Source organism: Macaca thibetana, chromosome 19, assembly GCF_024542745.1.
Source record: "Macaca thibetana thibetana isolate TM-01 chromosome 19, ASM2454274v1, whole genome shotgun sequence".
In the NCBI taxonomy this organism is placed as follows: Eukaryota; Metazoa; Chordata; class Mammalia; order Primates; family Cercopithecidae; genus Macaca; species Macaca thibetana.
In genome coordinates this window covers 53,133,883-53,153,966 of record NC_065596.1, presented here as the reverse complement: position 1 = coordinate 53,153,966, position 20,084 = coordinate 53,133,883, and the positions used below count along the sequence as shown (strand labels likewise).

The window sequence follows — 20,084 nt, the reverse complement described above, 5'->3', positions numbered from 1 at the left end:
GCTGAGGCAGGAGAATCACTTGAACCTAGGAGGCAGAGGTTGCAGTGAGCTGAGATTGTGCCATTGCACTCCAGCCTGGGCGACAGAACGAGACTCCGTCTTAAAAAAATAAAATAAGAATCATAAAAATGTTTTCTAAAAGCTGTTCTCTCTATACACAGAGGATATTTATCCTACACAGTAGTTATAGACAATAGAAGCAAGTTTACTGTTTCAGTTTTCAACAGCGTTGGGATTTGTTTTTGTTTTTAGTGAGTTGAGTGGTTCTAGATCAGCACTGAACAATGAGGTAGCCAGTGTCCATGTGTGTGGCTATTTGAATTAACACTAAAATAACATGTAAAATTCATTTATTCAGATGCACTAGCCGTGTTTCAACTGCTCAATACTGGCACGGATTATAGAACATTTCCTTCATTACAGACAGTTCTATTGGATAGCTCTCGTCTAGATAATACATAATTATGTAACAAGATGCAAATGACTTTTCTACAATTAGTTTCCTGCTTCCCTTTGTATTGGCTTGAACTAAAGCCATCTGTGACTTGACACAAGTAAATAAATGGTAAGTCTATTGTTTTTAGTCTTTCTGGAAAACAATTACTAAAGTCAAAATCACTGAACCCGCATATCAAGAACTGCACATTTATAGCACTTTTGTGTATAGGTGGATATCCATGGCTAATATACAAAGCCTTGACCACTGACAAATATTGGGAAGTAGCTGTCTAATATTAATTAATAGGAGGGGCCAACTGATGTTCAAAGTGAAGTAGTAGGTCAGGAAGGATGTCTTCCCAGATAGTCAGGACAATATAATTTTAAGCTTTTCAAATTACCAAACAAAACGGGTTGCGACAGCAAGTAAAATAACACTAAATCTGGAAAGAAAAGCCCTACTACCCACCTGCCCCCAACCCTACGCTCGTGCTCCATTCTAACAGCACAGCCACGCACGTTCACATTCTGCTCATGCTGACATAGTAAAGCAGCAATATATAGAGGGCATTTTTGTTTCTTACCATAGAGAACTATGTTACACACTTTGCCATTTGAGCTTTTTCACTTGGCAATATGTCATAGTAGACATCCTTATGCATCTATAAATACGAATAGAACTCATTTTTTCCCCAATCTCTTTCTGCATATGCATTGAAATTCATACATGTATATTCACACACACATACATATTTCTGAACATATATGTATAGATTATATAATTTTATAAAACTACACAGTATAGTTTTTTGTAATTTTTATAATTTTCTTGTAAAATTAGTCTGTATAAACATATATTCATAATTCATATATATATATATATGAATATATCATTCATACTGGGCAGGGGCAGGAGGCAGGCAGTGGTATTTTCGTGCATTTTCTGTGATGGCTAGCTTGCTTCTATGTACCTACTCTCTTCCCTGGCCCTTCCCTCCTCCCCCAGAGCCATCTCAATCCCAGATCATTCACATTAGCAAGATCTAGTTTCTGCCGCATGTTTTCCACACAAATATGATCATATACCTATTCATATAATCATATACAATGACTTTTTTTTTTTTTTTGGAGACAGAGTCTGGCTCTGTTGCCCAGGCTGGAGTGCAGTGGTGTGATCTCGGCTCACTGCAACCTCTGCCTCCCAGGCTCAAGCAATTCTCCTGCCTCAGCCTCCTAAGTAGCTGGGACTACAGGCACGTGCCACCAGCTAATTTTTGTATTTTTAGTAGAGACGAGGTTTCACCATGTTGGCCATGCTGGTCTCGAACTCCTGACTTCGTGATCCACTCACCTCAGCCTCCCAAAGGGCTGGGATTACAGGCGTGAGCCATTGCACCCGGCCTACAACAACTTTTTATTGTTCCCTTTATGTCATTGTCACTTAGTTTGGGACCACTGTAATTTCACCCAAGCAAACATCTTTTTCCATTCACTTTTCCAGACTTCTGTTTTTATTTCTATGGAGTGTCAGAAGAGGAACTGCTGGGTCAATGAGAGTTTATTTTTGTTTTTGGAAAACAGCCTGGATAAGTGTATTAAAACTTTCTTCTATTTACGCCAGCAATGTGCAAGAGTATCATTCTCTCACACTTGTTCAACAGCAAAAGGTGCTATTACTCTTTAAAGTTCTGCCCATCTGATGGATGTAAAGTGACACCTCACTGCCATTGTGTTGACTTTTGACAATGACAAGATCTCATACCTACTCATCTATTAGGCACTCAGATTCATTTTTTCTAATGAAGGTATTTCACATACATTTTTTCCTACAGTTTTGTCCTTTTCTTGTAAATTTATAAGATCTCTCTATGTATGTTACAGATACTAACTCTTCGGATTAGCGTTTTTATTTTACAAATCTATTGTCATCCGATTTGACTAGTATCTTAAAATTCAAGATTTTAAAAAATACAAATAGGCCTATCTTTTCTGCTATAGGTTTTGTTTGTTTTGTTTTTTGTTTGTTTTTTTGAGATAGAGTCTCTCTCCGTTGCCCAGGTTGGAGTGCAGTGGCGTGATCTCGGCTCACTGCAACCTCTGCCTCCCGAGTTCAAGCAATTCTCTGCCTCAGCCTCCCAAGTAGCTGGGATTACAGGCACCCTCCACCATGCCCGGCTATTTTTTTTATTTTTTTATTTTTAGTAGAGATGAGATTTCACCATGTTGGCCAGGCTGGTCTTGAACTCCTGACCTCAGGTGATCCACCCGCCTTGGCCTCCCAAAGTGCTGGGATTACAGGCATGAGCCACCACGCCCAGCGTCTGCTATAGGTTTTAAGTGTCCTTCCATGATTAAAAAGGTCCTCTCCCCATTTAAACTGTATGTACAGTTCCTAAAATTTTTCCTTAAAAAATTTTTTTACATGCATCTTTAATCCCACTAGAGTTTATGATAGCATGATAGGAGCTGGGGTCCAACTCTGCTTTCTTCCAAATGAATAGTACTCATTGCCAGCCCTGTTTATTAAATAAATCAATCTTCTCCCACTGAATTGAATCCCGTCTTTCTTGTATTAAATTCCTGTAGCTTGAAATCTCATTCTTGATAGTCTATTTTGTCCACTGACCTGTCTGTCCTCATGCCAATGTCATATTAACTTAACTACAATAATTACACTGTAGGTTCTCAAATCTTTATTCTTCTGTTTCATACTTCCCTTGGATATTTTTGGATATTATTTTATATAAGCTTTATGATTTTATCCTAAATTGGATCAAAACAAAATGCTGTAGAGTCTAATTGGAAGTTTATTATTAATAAATGTACATTAATTTGAGGAAAAGACTTTTTTTTAAGTGAAAGCAAAGCAAACGTATTAGAACAACAGAGTACAGAAAAATGTCTGCTCCATAAACAGGGCAGGGTACCCCACAGGCAGGGTACCTGGAAAATACTCTGTTTTTTGTTGTTGTTTTTGAGACAGAGTCTCACTCTGTTGCCCAGGCTGGAGTGCAGTGGCATGATCTTGGCCCACTGCTACCTGTATCCTGGGTTCGAGCAATTCTCATGCCTCAGTCTCCCGTGTAGCTGAGATTACAGCCACCCACCACCAAGCCCGGCTAAATTTTGTACTTTTAGGAGAGACAGGGTTTCACTATGTTGGCCAGGCTGGTCTCAAACCTCTGACCCCAAGTGATCTGCCCTCCTCACCTGAGGTCAGGAGTTCAAGACCAGCCTGGCCAACATGGTGAAACCTCATCTCTACTAAGAATACAAAAAATTAGCCAGGCGTGGTGGTGGGCGCCTGTAATCCCAGCTACTAGGGAGGCTAAGGCAGGAGAACCACTTGAACCCAGGAGACAGAGGTCACAGTGAGCCAAGATCGTGCCACTGCACTGCAGCCTGGACAACAGAGTGAGACTCTGTCTTTAAATAAATAAATAAAATAAAGATACTCCTCTATTTTAATTATTGTAATTATTCCCTATTCCACGTCTATTGATGTCTTTTTCCTTCTTTGTTCATTTAATAGTGTTGATACCACCTTGCATTCCTAGAATAAATCTCAAAGTTTATTATTCTTTTGCAGTATGACTAGATTTCTTTTACTAGTATTTTATTTAGAAAATTTCACTAATTCAGTAAATGAAACTGACATTATTTTTTCTATATTTAATGTCAGGTTTTAATATTATATTTCCACTAAACTCACATAATGAATTGTTGGAGCATTCTATAGAACGCTATGGATTGAATATCTGTCGCCTCCAAAAGTTATGTTGAAAGTTAATCTCCAGTGTGGCAGTATTGATAGGTGGGGCCTTTACAAGGTGATTAGGTCCATTCACAAAGTAATGAATTAATGGGCTATCATAGAAGTAGCATAAGTGGTTTTATAAGAGGATAGAGACCGGAGCTAGCACGCTCAGCCCCCTCACCGGGTGACCAGGTGATGCCCTGCACCACCTTGGGACTCTGCTGAGAGTCCCCAGCAGCAAGAAGGCCCTCACCAGTTGCGGCCCCTTTACCCTTGAACTTCTTAGCCTGCCATGGGCATCACCTGGGAAAGTGTTACAATGCAGAATCTCAGGCCCTATTCCAGACCTACATAATCAGAATATGCATCATTAACAAGATCTCCAGGTAAATGGCATGCACAGTAAAATTGGAAAAGCTCTGACCTGAACGAGCTGGAAGTTTAAACTGGAATTATCTTTTCTTTAATGTGTCATATAGAACTCAGCTATGAAGCCATTCAGTCATGGTAACTTTTTATACTTAATCTCTGCTAATTGGCATGTTTAAGTTTTCTATTTCTTGGGCTAATTTTGGCATTTTATATTTTTGCTAAGAAGTCATCTGTATCCCCTGGTTTTCACAATTTTGTTACTATGGAGTTGCATGCTTTTATTATTTTAATTTCTTCCATCAAGTGAGGATGGCTGGCTCTTCATTTTATATATTTTTGCTTTGCCTCATTTTTCTCATTATCAAGCTTTACAAAAGCCTTATATATTTTCCTGATCATTTCAAAGAACCAGCTTTTACAGCCAATTAGTATTAATTCTTCAAAGCGAAGAGGAGGGGGACATTACAATGTGAACCATTGTCATGGATGAATTCAGCTTTGCTTTCCATTAACATCAAAACTACGTACACATGCAAATCTGAACTTCCAGGGGCCAAAGTATCATGAGAATGCAGGATTAATACCAACCTTTGATTCAGAACCGCGTTCTGAGTAGGGTCTACAGACCTCCACCTAAGTGGCCTTTCTACATACCTAATCACATTCTAAATGCCATCTATTGCCTCATTAAATGATGCTTTGTGCATTTGTGTCGTTTTACTGTTGATATACCTTTTCTACACACTATCTCATTTGAAATTTATATTTAAAATGGTCTAATAGATAATCCGTCACTAAGAGGAACACTGCCTCTAACCTGATTTTCATGTACTGAGATGAACTGGGGACCCAGGAATGCCTTGTCTCTCTAAAGGGCTGAAAGGGCCACAGCAGAGTGTGCCTTGAGGAGAGCGCTAAGAAAGCAAGTATTCCCTCAGATAAAGCAAAAGGCACGAGTTAAAATTTCAGCCATGCCCCAATGGAGAAAATGGCAGATTTCAGATACTCCCTCTAGACAGGCCAATTTTGTGAAATGCACTAGCTCTCCTCTCCCTTCCATTAAGAAACCAACGTTTTGTTTGCCCTTTTAAAAATGTATGAAAACCTATTACTTAGATACTTTCATTTCTTTGCAAATATTCTAATAAAAAAGGATTTCAAAAGCCAGATGATGGTTACGGTTTTGCACTCAAATTGATCCAAGTTTGGGATAATAACTGTAAAAATATAAAGTGTAGTTTATTGAATTTAGGATTTTCAGTTCACTGATAGACTAGTCTTAGGTTGATCATTAAGGCGGAGTTATTAGAGATATTGCTGAAGCCCTCCACAAAGTTAATTTTAATCTTGTGCCACAGACCAGAGATTTCCGATCTATAATAATCTATTTCATAAGCACTCACAGAAGCAAGCACTTGAATAGTCTTCCTTTTGTGGTGTATTTAGGTCTTCTTTAAGTACCTAGACTAGAAACCATCTTAACCTCATATTCCTGGCAGTACTGTGTTTAGGACATTGTTAAACTCCAAAAAATAGTGCAGAGTACTGAAAAAGAAAATCATCCTGACTCCTTCCTATCTCAGAAGAGAACTGATCAGTTCACCTGCTTGATAATATTTTTCCTCTCTAATCAAAATGTTCCCCTCCTAAATCCCAGGATGGAAAATGAGTAAGACAGATAAAATGGTAAAATTAAATGAAATGACATCCATTGCATTTACAAGTTTTGAAAATAAAATACTAAATGACAGACCTTTTGACATTGAAGTCTTACACAGGCAGAACATTAATTACAAAACAAACATAACTAAAGTAAAATCTCAGTTTTTAAGATCTTGAATTCATTATTTATGCTTTTCAAGTTTTTCTTATGGGAATGGTTTAAATTTAAATCCAAAATATACCGTAATATCTCCTCCGACCTCAAGTCCTGGAAAGATAAGATACACTAATTTTTTTCTTCTTTTTTTTTTTTTCAGTCCTGATGTTTACACAATACTCTTTGGAAAATCTTCCTTTCAAATGCCACTCAGAAATTCACTTTTTTTTTTTCATTTAGAGCACACAACTCCATGGCTGAGTAGTTGCTGTGGGCCTCAGCCCTCCGTCTGGTGGTAGAGGGGAGACAAACCAGAAATGTGAGCTTTACAGAAGAGGTTAATATAAATACCACAACGGATATTTCCTGGTTATTTCGGAAAAACTTAACTGTGAAAGGGCCTGTGAAAGGGCCAGGGAAGGCTTCCTGCAGGGCGCTGCGCCTAAGCAGATAGGCAGGCAGTGGATGAAATAGCTAAAATAAAGATGATAAGAGGGAAACAGGCAGAAGGGGTAGCTTGGGAAGAGACTGAGAGAAAACTACAAAGAATGTAGGTTACAAGTAAATTCTGTTACTAGAGCAAGGGGTTTACTGATGGGATGGTGAGGACCTTGTATAAGGAGTTTTGACATATCCCTTGACACATACTAATGTGCTACTTCCTAAAACAACCCTGAGTGGGTATTATTTTTCAGATGAAGGAAGAGGAATGGATTGAGTAATTTATGTCAGGTCACACATCTAGGAAATGGCAGAGCCAGGACTGGAATCCAAAACCAATGTCATATTCTTAACCTCCACACTACTTGGCAGCTACACGGAGGACAAATTTTATGGGGACAGAATTGGAGAAAAGATCTGGAATTTTACTGCAGTAGACTAGGCAAGACTTAACAAAGCCTCAATTAAAACGCTAGAGTATAAAATGGGGATCAGGTTATAGGCTCTGGACTTGAGATTCTCTGGGTTAAAATAAAAATTTTGCCTCAACAAACCTACCAGGAATGGCTGTAGAAAAGAAACTTTGGTGTACCTCAGTTTCCCCATCTGTAAACTAGAAATAGCAACATTACCTGACATTCTGGGTTTCTTAAACATTAAGAGAGACCATATACTTAACGTACACTTAGCCTAGTGGTCAGTAATGGGTGCTCAAAAAGTTAGCCATTATTAGAATGCTACAGATGACACAGACAGTAATGGTCTTATTATAAGTAAATTAGCGAGCCGGATGCGGTGACTCAGGCCTGTAATCCCAGCATTTTGGGAGGCTGAGGCAGGTGGATTCCCTGAGCTCAGGGGTTCGAAACCAGCCTGGGCAACACGGTGACACCCCATCTCTACTAAAATACAAAATATTAACCAGGCATGGCAGCGTATGCCTGTAATCCCAGCTACTCAGAAGGCTGAGACAGGAGAATCGCTTGAACCTGGGAGGTGGAGGTTGCAGTGAGCCAAGATCACGCCATTGTACTCCAGCGTGAGCAACAGTGAGACTCTGTCTCAAAAAAAAAAAAAAAAAAAAAGAGTAAATTGGCAGAACTAGGGGACTGATTTGGGGCAAAGTGGAGAGGAGACAATGGAAAGGAGGCAGGGAAGACTAGCAGGTTTTTTGCTTGCCGGGTAGTTAACAAGGTAGATGGAGAGGGCACTGACTGAAGTAGAGAAGTTGCTTCATGGGAAACAGAGATGACGTCTTTTCGTTTCAGACAGTTTAAGGTGTTAACAGGACATCCAAACATAGATGCCCAGTAAGCACAAGAATATGAAACTCAGGGAAGTGGTTGAGGGGAGGTGGTGATAAAGTGTGTTAGAACAGTGGGCTAAGGATAGTAGTCCAAAAAATACAAACATTATTTTGGGTTAATATATAAAATGCAATGAAATTCAAATGACATGAAAATACAGAAAATGAAATTTAATACTGTGAGAATGAAGAATTACTTCTGATATTTAAATACTATGTTTCTACAGTTTAGAAAAATGAGGGTACTAAAGCACATTTTGATCCAATCAGGACAAATGCCCTCTACACAGTCAGATTGAGTCAAAGATTTTACAAGGGTATACTCAGAAAAGACCAAAGAAAATTTGATGTTATCTTTAACAAATAATGCAACATTTTCAAAAAGGCCATTTTTATAACACTTTTTAAAGCGTAATGAAAAACCTTGGCTCTCAAGATTGTCCCAAGAATCATCCCCAATAAAATGCAGTACATGTAAATGATCTGATGTCAGGGTGCTGACTGGTCAGGTTTATTCTATAAGTCATTTCCCCCTAATATCTACGATTTTGTTTTCACAGAATGGTAAAAATGTAACACAGGTCTGCCGTATCCATTCAGCAAAGTAGCATGAAGTGACTTGACTTGTCCTGTCACTTGTGGAACAAAGCTTCTTTAAAAACTAAATGGGCTACTAGGATTTAACAGCATCCCACCATCCAACTCTAAATATGATAGATGAAGTAAGCAGCCACCAAATACAGCAATTCCGGCACTGAGTACCTTAGGGACCTGCAAACCTCCTACTTCTGTCCTCCACCGCCATATAGAATTTCAAGGTATCACTTTGGGGTGGGAGGTGATAAGGGGTATCAGTATTTATAGGGAGGGGATGCTGTTGACATTTTTAGCAGCACAAGTTTTTTAGTGTGTGGACCTGTGTTCCCATCACAACTCAATGTTTCACATTCCAATTCTTGCCACCAACCCCTCCTCCAACCCCCAATCCAAAGAGTGCCTCCACTATCTAGAGACACAGAATATAAAATACTTGTGTCCCACCAATTATCACACATGCTAATTTCATTTCTAGAATGGTAAAAATGAAGCAAAGACTAGTATCTACTCACAAGCATAGAAAGTTTGACATTTTCTTTTTTCTGTCAACACATAGCTATTAACACCAAAGACTGGAATCCTGGATGGTCAGTTCCCTTTGGGCAGACCTAACCCAACCACTTTTGCAATTTTAAAAAAGTGTACATGAGATCATCAGGTGGACTCAGTAAAGCATATGACTGGCCCACCTCCAAACAGTAAAGACAAACACATCAAAAAGTGGCTGTGATTCTCAAAGGACAAAGCCCACTCCCATATCCCAGGAGAAAGTAGACCTGAGTCTTGTTTCACCTGCATAATTGGAGGCAGAAGAAAATAGGATGTGAATTCTGATGTGCTCTGCATCTGGTTCCACACCATCTTACAGTGAAAAGTGCTGAGTGACTGTAAACCCAACAGGAAAAAACATTGTGTCATCACTACAGAAGCAAACCCAGCAGGACCACTTCTGCATGCAGGCAATGTTAGGTCTCAGATGCTCCCTTTCTGCCTCCTGATAGAGTGGATGCAGGAGCTTTGGGGACATAACGATCCACACACGAAATGAAAGAAATGGCAGAGCACTCTCATTTTGGAAAGCTTCTCTCAGATAATATCCCATCACTGCCTATTAAGACTAAAGGATTTTTAAGTATTAATTTACACTCATAAGGGACTAATAAAATTTCCTGGCCTGTCACTTAAGGAGAAAAACCAGCAGACCAGACCTGAAGATAAACCCTCAGAGCTACTAATGCCTCATTCAGGACTCTTTCCCACAGATTAGAGCTGACATTATCACACAGCTTACACAGTAGAGAGGAAAACGCATAGCGAGTACTCTTACCAAGTCCGGTCAATAAGAAATACCTAGATACTACTGTTTCTGTCAATGCCATAGATACCTCCCAGGACTCAGAGATGACACGTTAATTTTACTTCATCCCAACAATGAGCTTTGCAGAATCTCTGTCCCTGATGCAAAGCAGGAAGCAAATATTTGGGCAAAAAGATAAAGTCAGTTACAGATTTCACAAGTATATTGTACATCAGTCTGTAATTTTTAATTAGAATTAGCTAAAAAGACATTGTACCTTTCAAATGTATGACTGAGCACAACAATGCTTAACAGCGGCTTTATTAAGTGAATGCTTGAAAGTATTCAACATTAAATTCAATTTACTTCACATTAATGTTGCAAACACATCATCAATTCTTACATATTTCAAATCAACTTCAGGTACAGAAGGCTTGCTCTCAAATAAGTCTTCTAAGGTGACGTAAAGACTGAAAGAAGCCTATGACTTGAGTCCAAGTCTCTAACCAACCACCACCATATCATCACTGGTGAACTCATATGGGGGGACTTCAAGGTTGAGAGGAGCAGGGCCCAATCTGATCCTGCCAGATGCATCATAATGTGACCCATGGCAAGGGCAGTAAAAACCACCAAAATCTCCTGCATTTGCAATGGGTACACAACCAAGATGAGTGCAAACACCTATCAGGATAACCCATTCAGGCTTCTTTACTCGATCTAGATCATGCTGTGGGTCCCTCAACTGGGACAATTCAACTGCAGCTTCCTGCTCAATTTCCTTCTGGGTTCTATGACGCACAAACAGGGGTTTGCCTCTCCATTTGAAAGTCATGTTCTTGCCTTCTGGAATATCGGATAACTTGATTTCGATTTTCGCCATAGCCAACACATCAGCAGAAGCACTCATGGTGGAAATGAACTGGGTGACGACATTCTTGGCAGCATATGCAACACTCACAGTAGTTACTGCAGTTACCATATAGGAGAAACCTTTCCTAGCCTCGCTGCTCTCTCTGGAAGACTTCGTACTATCTAAAACTTCAAGGCGGCGGTAGTCATAGAAGTCAGGCACCTTGACGTCTGTGTGGGAATAACAAACAGAAGCAGGGACTGCAAGACAAGCAGAAGGTTAAAAAACACAATTAGATGAGTATCCTGAAAGGAGTATACATCAAGAAACAGTCTTTTATGGATCCACAGGTAAAAAATCAAATTCTAAAAATGTGAAACATGGCACTCACTGGGTCTCAGAACAAGTCAAATTGGCGGTGCTAGCATATAAAATCTCAAAAATGAAATGAAGTGAACCACTACCTATCAGATTGGTATGAAATCACAAGATACTATTTGTAAATTGAGCTACTCCTGGTTGGTTGAACATTGCTGATTCAGGATTCACAACATCTCAGTGCATCGCGCTAAAAACGTTAAACAGCAAAATAAACAGTAATACTTCAAAATTTCCAAAAATTCAACTGCCAAGACATGCTATATAAATCATGCTAAATACCTCCCATACTCTCTGGATTAGAAGGAGGCCCTAAAACTCATCTAGTCCACACAGTAAGTTGACGTGTGATCACCTTATTAATGCAAATGTCCGCCCCTTATAGTCCAATCTATATTCTCGGAAAAAAACTGTTAACAATCCATAAAACAATAATGACACAATAATAAACATCCTGTGAACTGTATAACTCTAGCTGCAGAAAAATTAAGGTTTCTATTTTATACTCTAGGGTATAAATAGTATTACTTTAACTTAAAACCACTAATAAGCAGAGAAAGACATCCTTATCAGAGCTCTCAAAATACAATGAAATCTGCAAAAGAACTAATTATTTCGATTTAGCGAGGGGAAAAAGGACAAAATTTTCATATCTCCCCCTATGCACTAAAGGGCAACAGTCACTGTAAAAGCAGGGGTATTATCTTTCCTTTTCACTGTTGCAGTTCTCTCAACTGGGGCACTTCTAGTGTAGGCCATAAAAGAGCCCAAATGAATGTTAAATAATTACTATGTAGTGCTCTGGGAGCAAGTAGTTTCTTTGGTAGTTTAAAAAACAAAAACACGACACAGTTACATCCTTCTCTCCCATACTATTTTTAAATACCTGACCAAAAAACTTTTTTAACTAGTACCACCTCTAAGTATGTATCAGGAAGCAAACCTCTTTGCAGATTGTACATTCATCTTAAGAAATTTGCCACAAAGTTTCCTTTTTAAAAAAGGGGACACTAAAAATTCCTCTTTTAGAAAACGTGTTTCCAAAACAAAGATTTCTTTTAAGATGCATTTTTATCGTAATAAACTGCAATTCTACCTTCTTCTACTAGGATATCTTCCTAATATACTGTACTTCCTTGAGTAGTCAAACATTACAATACGGAATACTTGAACTGCTTTTCACATGATTCTCAAGTCAATAACTTTATGGAAGCCAGAAGTATTCACAAACAATAGTGAAACCTATCAAAATCACTCTATATGCTTTTCTGACTAACTCAATCATTTCCTGAAGACCAGGACACAGATAATGGCAACTTGAGATTCACATCCCAGAATCTGTGGAGTCAAAGTGACATTACATCCTATACTACTACTCTTAACAAATAAATGCTAACCTGCCAGTATACACTGACATTTGGAATTAAGCATAAATTACTTGCTCCTAGCTCTACCTGAGATTACAGAAAAGATGTGTTTCCTACCTAAGAGATAAAGGAATCAAAAGTTCATACTTCTACCTTAAAAACAGTATCCACAATCCTTAACACTATTCAAGGAAATGTATAAGAAAATACAATAAAATGGCTTTGCACTTCTCATTCAGAGATTAGGTGGCAAAAGTCTCCTCCCACTCTACCTACCTGGTTACACTTTAGTAGGCTACACCACCAAGAATCCTTTCAGAAATTAAATTGCCCTATTGCATAAATCATTCTCCAAATACTTACATGAGCTGCATTAGCTCTGCCTTTTAGTAAGATGCTAGATTTAATTCTAACCTAAAGCAAAATCAAACACTTAAAGGATAAAATTTAAGGAATTTTAACAAAACAAGTTTTATTTTAAGGTGAGCTCCAATGCGCCTTGGAAATCTGCAAGAAAATAGTACAACCTTCCTCTCCAACTCAACAATCTTCTCCAGATCCAACCCCTCCCCTTCCATTAACCATCTTTCCATAAACCTAGACAGGTTATAACGTGAACTTAAATTACAGGCTGAAATGATTACAGAAAAGGTTTTTGCCTCATGGTCCTACATTATTTGCCTGTTTCTAAAAAAAATTTCTTAAGTCAGGTGAGCCTCCAATTTTTTGAAGAAACTCTAGCAATACGACAAATTCCAAAGATGCTTTTCTGTTGCTATTGAAATGTTCTCCTTCCTTCCTTCTCACCTCCAGGTCCCAAGGATGGGCTAGGGTACTCTACACCCGCCATGGACAGTTTTTTCAAAACCCATTGGTGCCCCTTAACATTCATTCATTCACAAATACTTTGCACTAACTGTATACGAAATCCGACGCTGTGAAAGATAGAAAAATAAAGAAGACATTACCTTTTCTATGCCCTTAAGCCCAAGGTTGGAGGAGTTACCAATAAACACAATACAGAGTGTAAAGTGTATGTGCTATAAAGACAGACAAATCAGCAAATAAAAACTTTATTCACCTGATCCTTACCTGAAATTGAAAAGATGGGTAAGGAAAACATGTGGACATGTAGCAACTTAGTGGAAGGACCATGGAGAAAGTGCAGAGCCCAGGGTGAGTGAAGGCAGAGTAAAAAGAAAAGTGTCCGGCAATTTGGTTAGCTCGTAGGGGAAGAGTCACACACAGCTATCAATGGAGCCAGGCTGGTAACACAATGAAACACGCAGACCTGGTAAAGACTGTGGCAAACTGAAGAAGACCACTTGTTCCAACTGTGGGGACGGCCACTACACAGCACACTACGGACTTTTCCCAAGTAGAAACTAGATCCCAGTATTGCCAGCTTCCAGCATTTTAAGAGATGGCGTTAGTCTTTACAGTTTTTCTGAAAACTACAAAGCCTGCAGGCATACTGCCCACAGGCTGCCATTTCTCTATCTCCGATACCGGGCCAAGTAAAGATGGAAGGCGAGGCAAAGAAGATAAACCGGGATCTAAGGACAGAGGGTGTAGAACAGCCCCTGCGAAGAGCTCAGTGGCTACGACAATCCGTCTTGTCAAATCCCTGCTACCACATGTCCACACCACGGATCCTGGTGCGAGTTAGTCTACCTCATCTGTTTTCTCATCTGTAAAATGTAAAAGTCATCAATCTCTGCCCGTTCTTGAGGACTGATTATGTTGTGACACTACACTGTAACTGACCTTGTGTATGTCTTTTTTTTTTTTTTTTTCGTCGGGGGGGGGGGGTGTGAAGGGGAAGGACACTGAAGGGGTCGGTAGTGGTGAGAAGACCAACTTCCCAAGAATTAGTAAGTTTCCACTTCTTAAGCATGTAAGTGCCCAAACTGTGCTAATGGCTTTACGTTGAATTCCTCCATCTAAGCCTCACGACACCCCTACAAAATTGGTAAAGATATGAATCCATTTCACAGGAAGTACGTTTAGAAACTTGCCCAAGGTCAAACGACCTGCAAGCAACAAAACCCCTCAGAGGTGGCTGGAGCAGCGGGACTTCAGAGCTCGTGAACTCGGCCGAGGAGGAACCCGGTGGAGCCGGCGGACGCGAGTCCAGGCCGGCCCCCGAAAGACAACCCGGGCCCGGGTGCCATGCCCAGCGTCGCGGAGGCCGCCCAGCCCGACCTGATTCAGGCTCCGCTCGTGCACCCGCGGCCGCTCCCTGCTGGGGGCCAGAGGAGCGGGCACCGAGAGACCCTCAGCCCCGCTTGTGGCCCTCGCCCCGGCTCACCATTGAGGCCCACGGAGGCGACCAAAGGCCGGCGCACGGCCTGGCCGCTCAGCGACTCCCGGCTGAGGAAGGGCCGCTTCAGGTCCAGCACAGGCGGCTTCGGGGTGGCGGGCACCGTGGCCTGCACCAAGGGCCGCAGCGCGCCCGCCACCCCGCGGGACGTGGCCGACAGGACGGGCGCGAACGGTCCCGAGCGGGCTGCGACCGACAACATGGCGACAGCTGCTCCAACCGCCAAGCCGGTCACAGGGACGACCTTCCAACCACGGCGCAGGCGCGAAGAGGCGCGGAACGCGTGGCGTCAGCGCGCCGCCGGAAAGTAAGTCCTGCAGGGCGGGGCAAACCTGGAGAGGCGCTGCGTCAGGGGACGCGGCTACAAGCCCTCGCTGGGGGCGGGGCTTGCGACCCACCTGTCAGTCCCGGTGCCACTTGGTCTGTGTCCCGAGAGATGCCCAGAAGAAAGAGAGGGCTGAACAGGGGACTCCAGTGACGTCCGATGGGCCGACTTTACGATCCTTTAGAGTAAAAATGTCATCCAGGAAGACCTAAAGATAACAATAAACGATTATAGTTTAACTTAGGATGGTACTATATCTCAACTAGGACAAAGTCCGGCACATAGTAATCGCTATGTTTTTACTATGATGATTATTATTATCTTCGTCTAACAGCAACAACAAAAAAAAGGCCAGAGGCATCTGTGCAAAACTCGGTAATGCTAATGGATTATGTTTATTAAGCATTCTCTGTGTATTTGGTTTTGTGTTTTATTATACCTACCTTCTTTCATTTGTTATCAAGGTCTCTATGAAGTCAGAGCTATTAGTATCAGCATTTTGCCCATGAAGAAACCGCGGTGTAGAGAGACTCTTTTCCCGGAACTGGATAACCAGCAAAATGTGAAGCAGGGTAATCTGTCTCCTGAGTCTGGGCTCTTCAGTGACACCACTGTTTCCCCAAGTAAGATTTTAGAATTTTAGAGGATGCAGAGTTGGCTCATTCACCTTCCATCACATCGTGAGAACGTTTTTGTTTTGTTTTGTTTTGTTTTTCTCTTTCAATCCTGATTGCACCAATGAGAAAGTCTCAGTTTGGTACTAATACATCTTTAATTAAAACACACACACACACACACACACACGTACAGATGGGGTCTCACTATATTGCCTAGTCCAGTCTCAAACTCCTGGCCTCAGGGAATCCTGTCTCCGCCTCCCAAAGTACTGGGATTATAGGCATGAGCCAATGCACTTGGCCTCAGTTTGATCCTAATATATCTTTAATTCCTCTCTACACTTATCTCCCACTTTTAACAGAAAAGATCTTGAATTAGAAGCTCTTATCAGACAACTGAGTCTAGAGTGATTTCGTTGTATGGTTCATAGTATTGATTTTCTTTCCATACTGGTTTTCTATTCTGTACTATACTGAGATAAAGTTTTTCATTTATTTAGGTCAAAAATGATTTAAATATTAAGTAAATGTTAATATAAGCAGTGCACAGAATTGGCTCTGTGCTGTGCATGGGCTCTGTGATCTGGGCAAGTTCCTTCACCGCTCTGTGCCTCAGTTTCCTCGCCTGCCAAAAGGGGGCAGTAATGATGCCATGTGTGTTGTAAAGTTACTGGGAGGAGTAAATGTACTGAAATGTGTAAAGCACCTACAAGCAGGCCCAGCACACAGGCAGCACCAAGTGAGGATTTGCTGGTGGTGTTTTTATCTGAAATGCCACCTCCTCTAAGAAGCCTTCCCTTGATCCTTGCTGACTCACTGTTATTCCTCACGCCATGTCCAAAGTGTACTGACAGTTTTCCCCTTTGACCTTCCTATGACTCCTCTTAGGGCCTGGGCTTTTCCTAGCCTTATAGCCCAAGGGACTATATTGTACTCTCAAGACTGGGGGCTGCCTCCTCAGGGGCCACCCTGGCCAGGCTCATCACACAGCTGGCTCAGTGCTCTCCCCTGGCAACAACCTTAGGATAAAAGACATTTCCAGAGAAGTTGTCACACACCATGCATGGTTTGAGTGCTTCACATGAAATAATATCGCAACTGTCCTCTGAGTTGGTAAGAGTAAATGAAAAATGAATGAATGAACGAGTGAATGAATGAATGAAGGAGTCTTCACAAAACCTTCACAATGTCCCAGTTGGGTGAACAGAATAGGAATTATCTCCAGACTTCCTGCGTTCAATTTTAGTTTCACCACTCACTAGCTGTGCCCTAGGGCAAGTTATTTAATCTCTGTGTGTGCCTCTCAGTCTTTCTCTTGTAAAACAGAGATAATAACAGGGTCTACCCTAGAGAGTTATTTTAAGGATGAAATGGATTAATATATGTAAAATGCCTAGAACTGTGCCTGGCACACCGTATGTAAATATCCATAATAATAATAACTTTCTATTTTCTAGATGAAGAAACTAAGACTCAGAGAAGACAAAGGACCTGCCCAAAGACACATTGATAAGCACCCATCTGGTAGTGGTTCTAGTCCAGTGTTGCAGCAGAGAGAAGGGTAATCGTATAGTAGAACATCTGTCCTCTCGTGGAAGAAGGAGGGCAACGTCCAGGAGTGGCAGGCATACTGGAACTTGGACTTCTGTAGGCCAGCCTGGGTTCCACTTGGTAGATGAGGGTCTTGCTGTGTTGCCCAGGCTGGTCTCAAACTCCTGGCCTCAAGCAATCCTCCTACCTTAGCCTCCAGAGTAGCTGGGACTACAGGTGCACACCACTGCAACTCCTCGGTGGTTGTTATTTAACTGAAGAGGGTTTTAGCTTTCATGTATCAGCTCACTCTGGAGCCAGACAGCCTGACTTTCATGCCAGCTCTGCCCCTTACTACCTGTGTGATGTCGGGCAACATTACTGAGTGTCAGATTTCTTATTTGTAAAAAACAGAGATAAAAATGAGATTGTTGTGCAAATTAAAATAAAGAATCCATGTGAAATATTTAGCACACTGGCATACAACGAGAGCTTAACAAACATTGTTAGTTTTGTAAACTGAGGGGAAAAAATAGCCACAGGCCTGGGAACATAAATGCTTGGTAAGCTTCTCAGTTCTCTGGAAGTCTGACAAGCAATGCGTATGTATGAACAAGGCAGGAGGAAGCACGACGCCAAGCCTTCATTTTAACAAATACTGTTTAAATCAGAGGTCAGAAGTCATGGACTGGAGATTCACTCTCTCCCCACTCATTTCTGCCCAGAGACACCTGGTGATCTGGCATACACAGTGCTATGAACCTCAGAATTATTTGCTAGCATTTACAAATTGTGAGTATTCCCACATACAAACTATGGTAGATGGAATAATGCCTCGCCACAAAAATGTCCACAGCCTAATCCCTGGAACCTAGGAGTATGTTACTTTACATGGCAAAGGAATGTTGTAGCTGTGATTGGAGATTGAGATAGGGAGAGTGTATTAGTCCTTGTCATGCAGCTATGAAGAAATACCTGAGACTGGGTAATTTACAAAGAAAAGAGGTTTAATTTGTAAATTACAGCTCACAGCTGAGCACGGCAGGTTGGGGACACCCTCAGGAAATTTACAATCATGGCAGGAGGGACCTCTTCACAGGGTGGCAGGAGAGAGAATAAGAGCCCAGCGAAGGGGGAAACCCCTTATAAAACTATCAGATCTCATGATAACTCACTATCATGAGAACAACTTGGGGGAAACTGCCCCCATGATCCATCACCTCCACCTGGTCCCGCCTTGGTTACAATTCAAGGGGATTTTAACAATTCAAGATGAGATCTGGGTGGGGACACAGAGCCAAACCATATCAGAGAGTCTTCCTGTACTGTCCGGGTGGGTGCAGCATGTTCATAGGGTCTTAGAGGAGGGAAGCAAGAGGTGAGAGGACAGAAATGCCACACTGCTGGCTTTGAGGGTGGAGCCAGAGGAGGGGCCTGCAGGCAGAGGTGGAGCTGGAAATGGAAAGGAAACAGTCTCCCTTAGAGTCTCTAGAAGAAGTGCAGCCCTACAGACCCGTGTTAGGCTTCAGACCTCCAGAATTGTAAAATAATAAAATTGCATTATTTTAAGCCACTCGAGGCCCGTGTCCTCAACATAGAGAAAGACAGTGGGGTGCTGTCAGTCAGGGTAGGTACCTGCTTGGTGGTCTAGGTCCTTTCCCACTGCGTCCATTCAGTTCCGTTACCTGCCCATCTGCTGAGGCCTTGAGTTTGGGACCTCAGGTTTATATGATTCCTTGCACAAGCATGATCGATTGATTCCGGAGAGTGACAGAGCAGAATACCAATACGCAGGGGAATCTCCTAGTGTGAATTGTAGTCTAGATACTTCCTGTTCCCTACAGTCTTTTTGTTTGTTTTTTTTTTTTTTTGAGACGAAGTTTTGCTCTGTTGCCCAGGCTGGAGTGCAGTGGTGTGATCTTGGCTCACTGCAACCTCTGCCTCCTGGGTTCAAGCAATTTTGCCTCAGCCTCCCGAGTAGCTGGGATCACAGGCACGGTCCACCACGCCCAGCTAATTTTTGTATTTTTAGTAGAGATGGGGTTTTGCCATGTTGGCCAGGCTGATCTCAAACTCTTGACCTCACGTGATCCGCCCGCCACAGCTTCCCAAAGTGCTGGGATTACAGGTGCGAACCACCGCGCCCAGCCCTCTTCCCTAGTCTTAATGTGTTCATCTGGGCAATGTGTGTAGGGGGTGCGGATAGGGAGGGGAGCTCTAAGGTGAATGTGCTAGGATTCTGCATTTGTCATCCTCAAAACAAATTTATCACTGGGTAATTCTGCCTATGATCCTGCATAATGTGCAAAGCCAGTAAGATGCCTTTGCCTCGTCCCCAGGGAGCATGCCTCCCAGCCACTTGCCCACACAGAAAGGCAGCCACCTCCCTGCTGAAAGGATCCCACGCCTATCTCCTGTTTCCACACAATTACCCCGGGAAATGCCTGGCTTCCCATTTCCAGTTGCAGCCATCGTGACAGTTTCAGCCTCTCCCCTCAGCCCACGTCCTTCGCTTGAGCAGCGAGATGTGAAGATGGACAGCCGCTTGAGAACTGCACAGACTGTCCTTAATCTAAGCCATTTAAAAGGCATTTGTGTTCCATAAAACCCGTTTCCGTAATTCTGTGCCCCTACTTCTTTGAAACATGGTAACCCTAGGGAGGA

The 20,084-nt window shown here is 41.8% G+C and overlaps 2 protein-coding genes across 51 annotated transcripts in view; one reads left to right on the top strand and one right to left on the bottom strand.

Annotated features, from left to right (window-relative positions):
* The window catches only part of POP4 (POP4 homolog, ribonuclease P/MRP subunit), a 619,906-nt gene that overhangs the window by 213,603 nt on the left and 386,219 nt on the right, over positions 1–20,084 (top strand). The gene's annotated exons all lie outside the window — the stretch shown is intronic.
* Positions 10,333–20,084, bottom strand: part of LOC126943623 (cytochrome b-c1 complex subunit Rieske, mitochondrial) — a 1,156,760-nt gene continuing 1,147,008 nt past the window's right edge. For 16 of the 50 annotated variants that reach the window (XM_050772576.1, XM_050772574.1, XM_050772585.1 and 13 more), the window contains exons 2-3: positions 14,937–15,183; positions 10,333–11,140 (exon numbers count right to left, since the gene is read on the bottom strand). In XM_050772576.1, coding sequence (XP_050628533.1) covers positions 10,530–11,140; positions 14,937–15,150 — 825 coding nt within the window. In that variant the 5' untranslated portion in view covers positions 15,151–15,183 and the 3' untranslated portion in view covers positions 10,333–10,529. The remainder of the gene's footprint in view (positions 11,141–14,936; positions 15,184–20,084) is intronic. The other 34 variants (XM_050772590.1, XM_050772591.1, XM_050772588.1 and 31 more) reach the window with 4 other exon arrangements.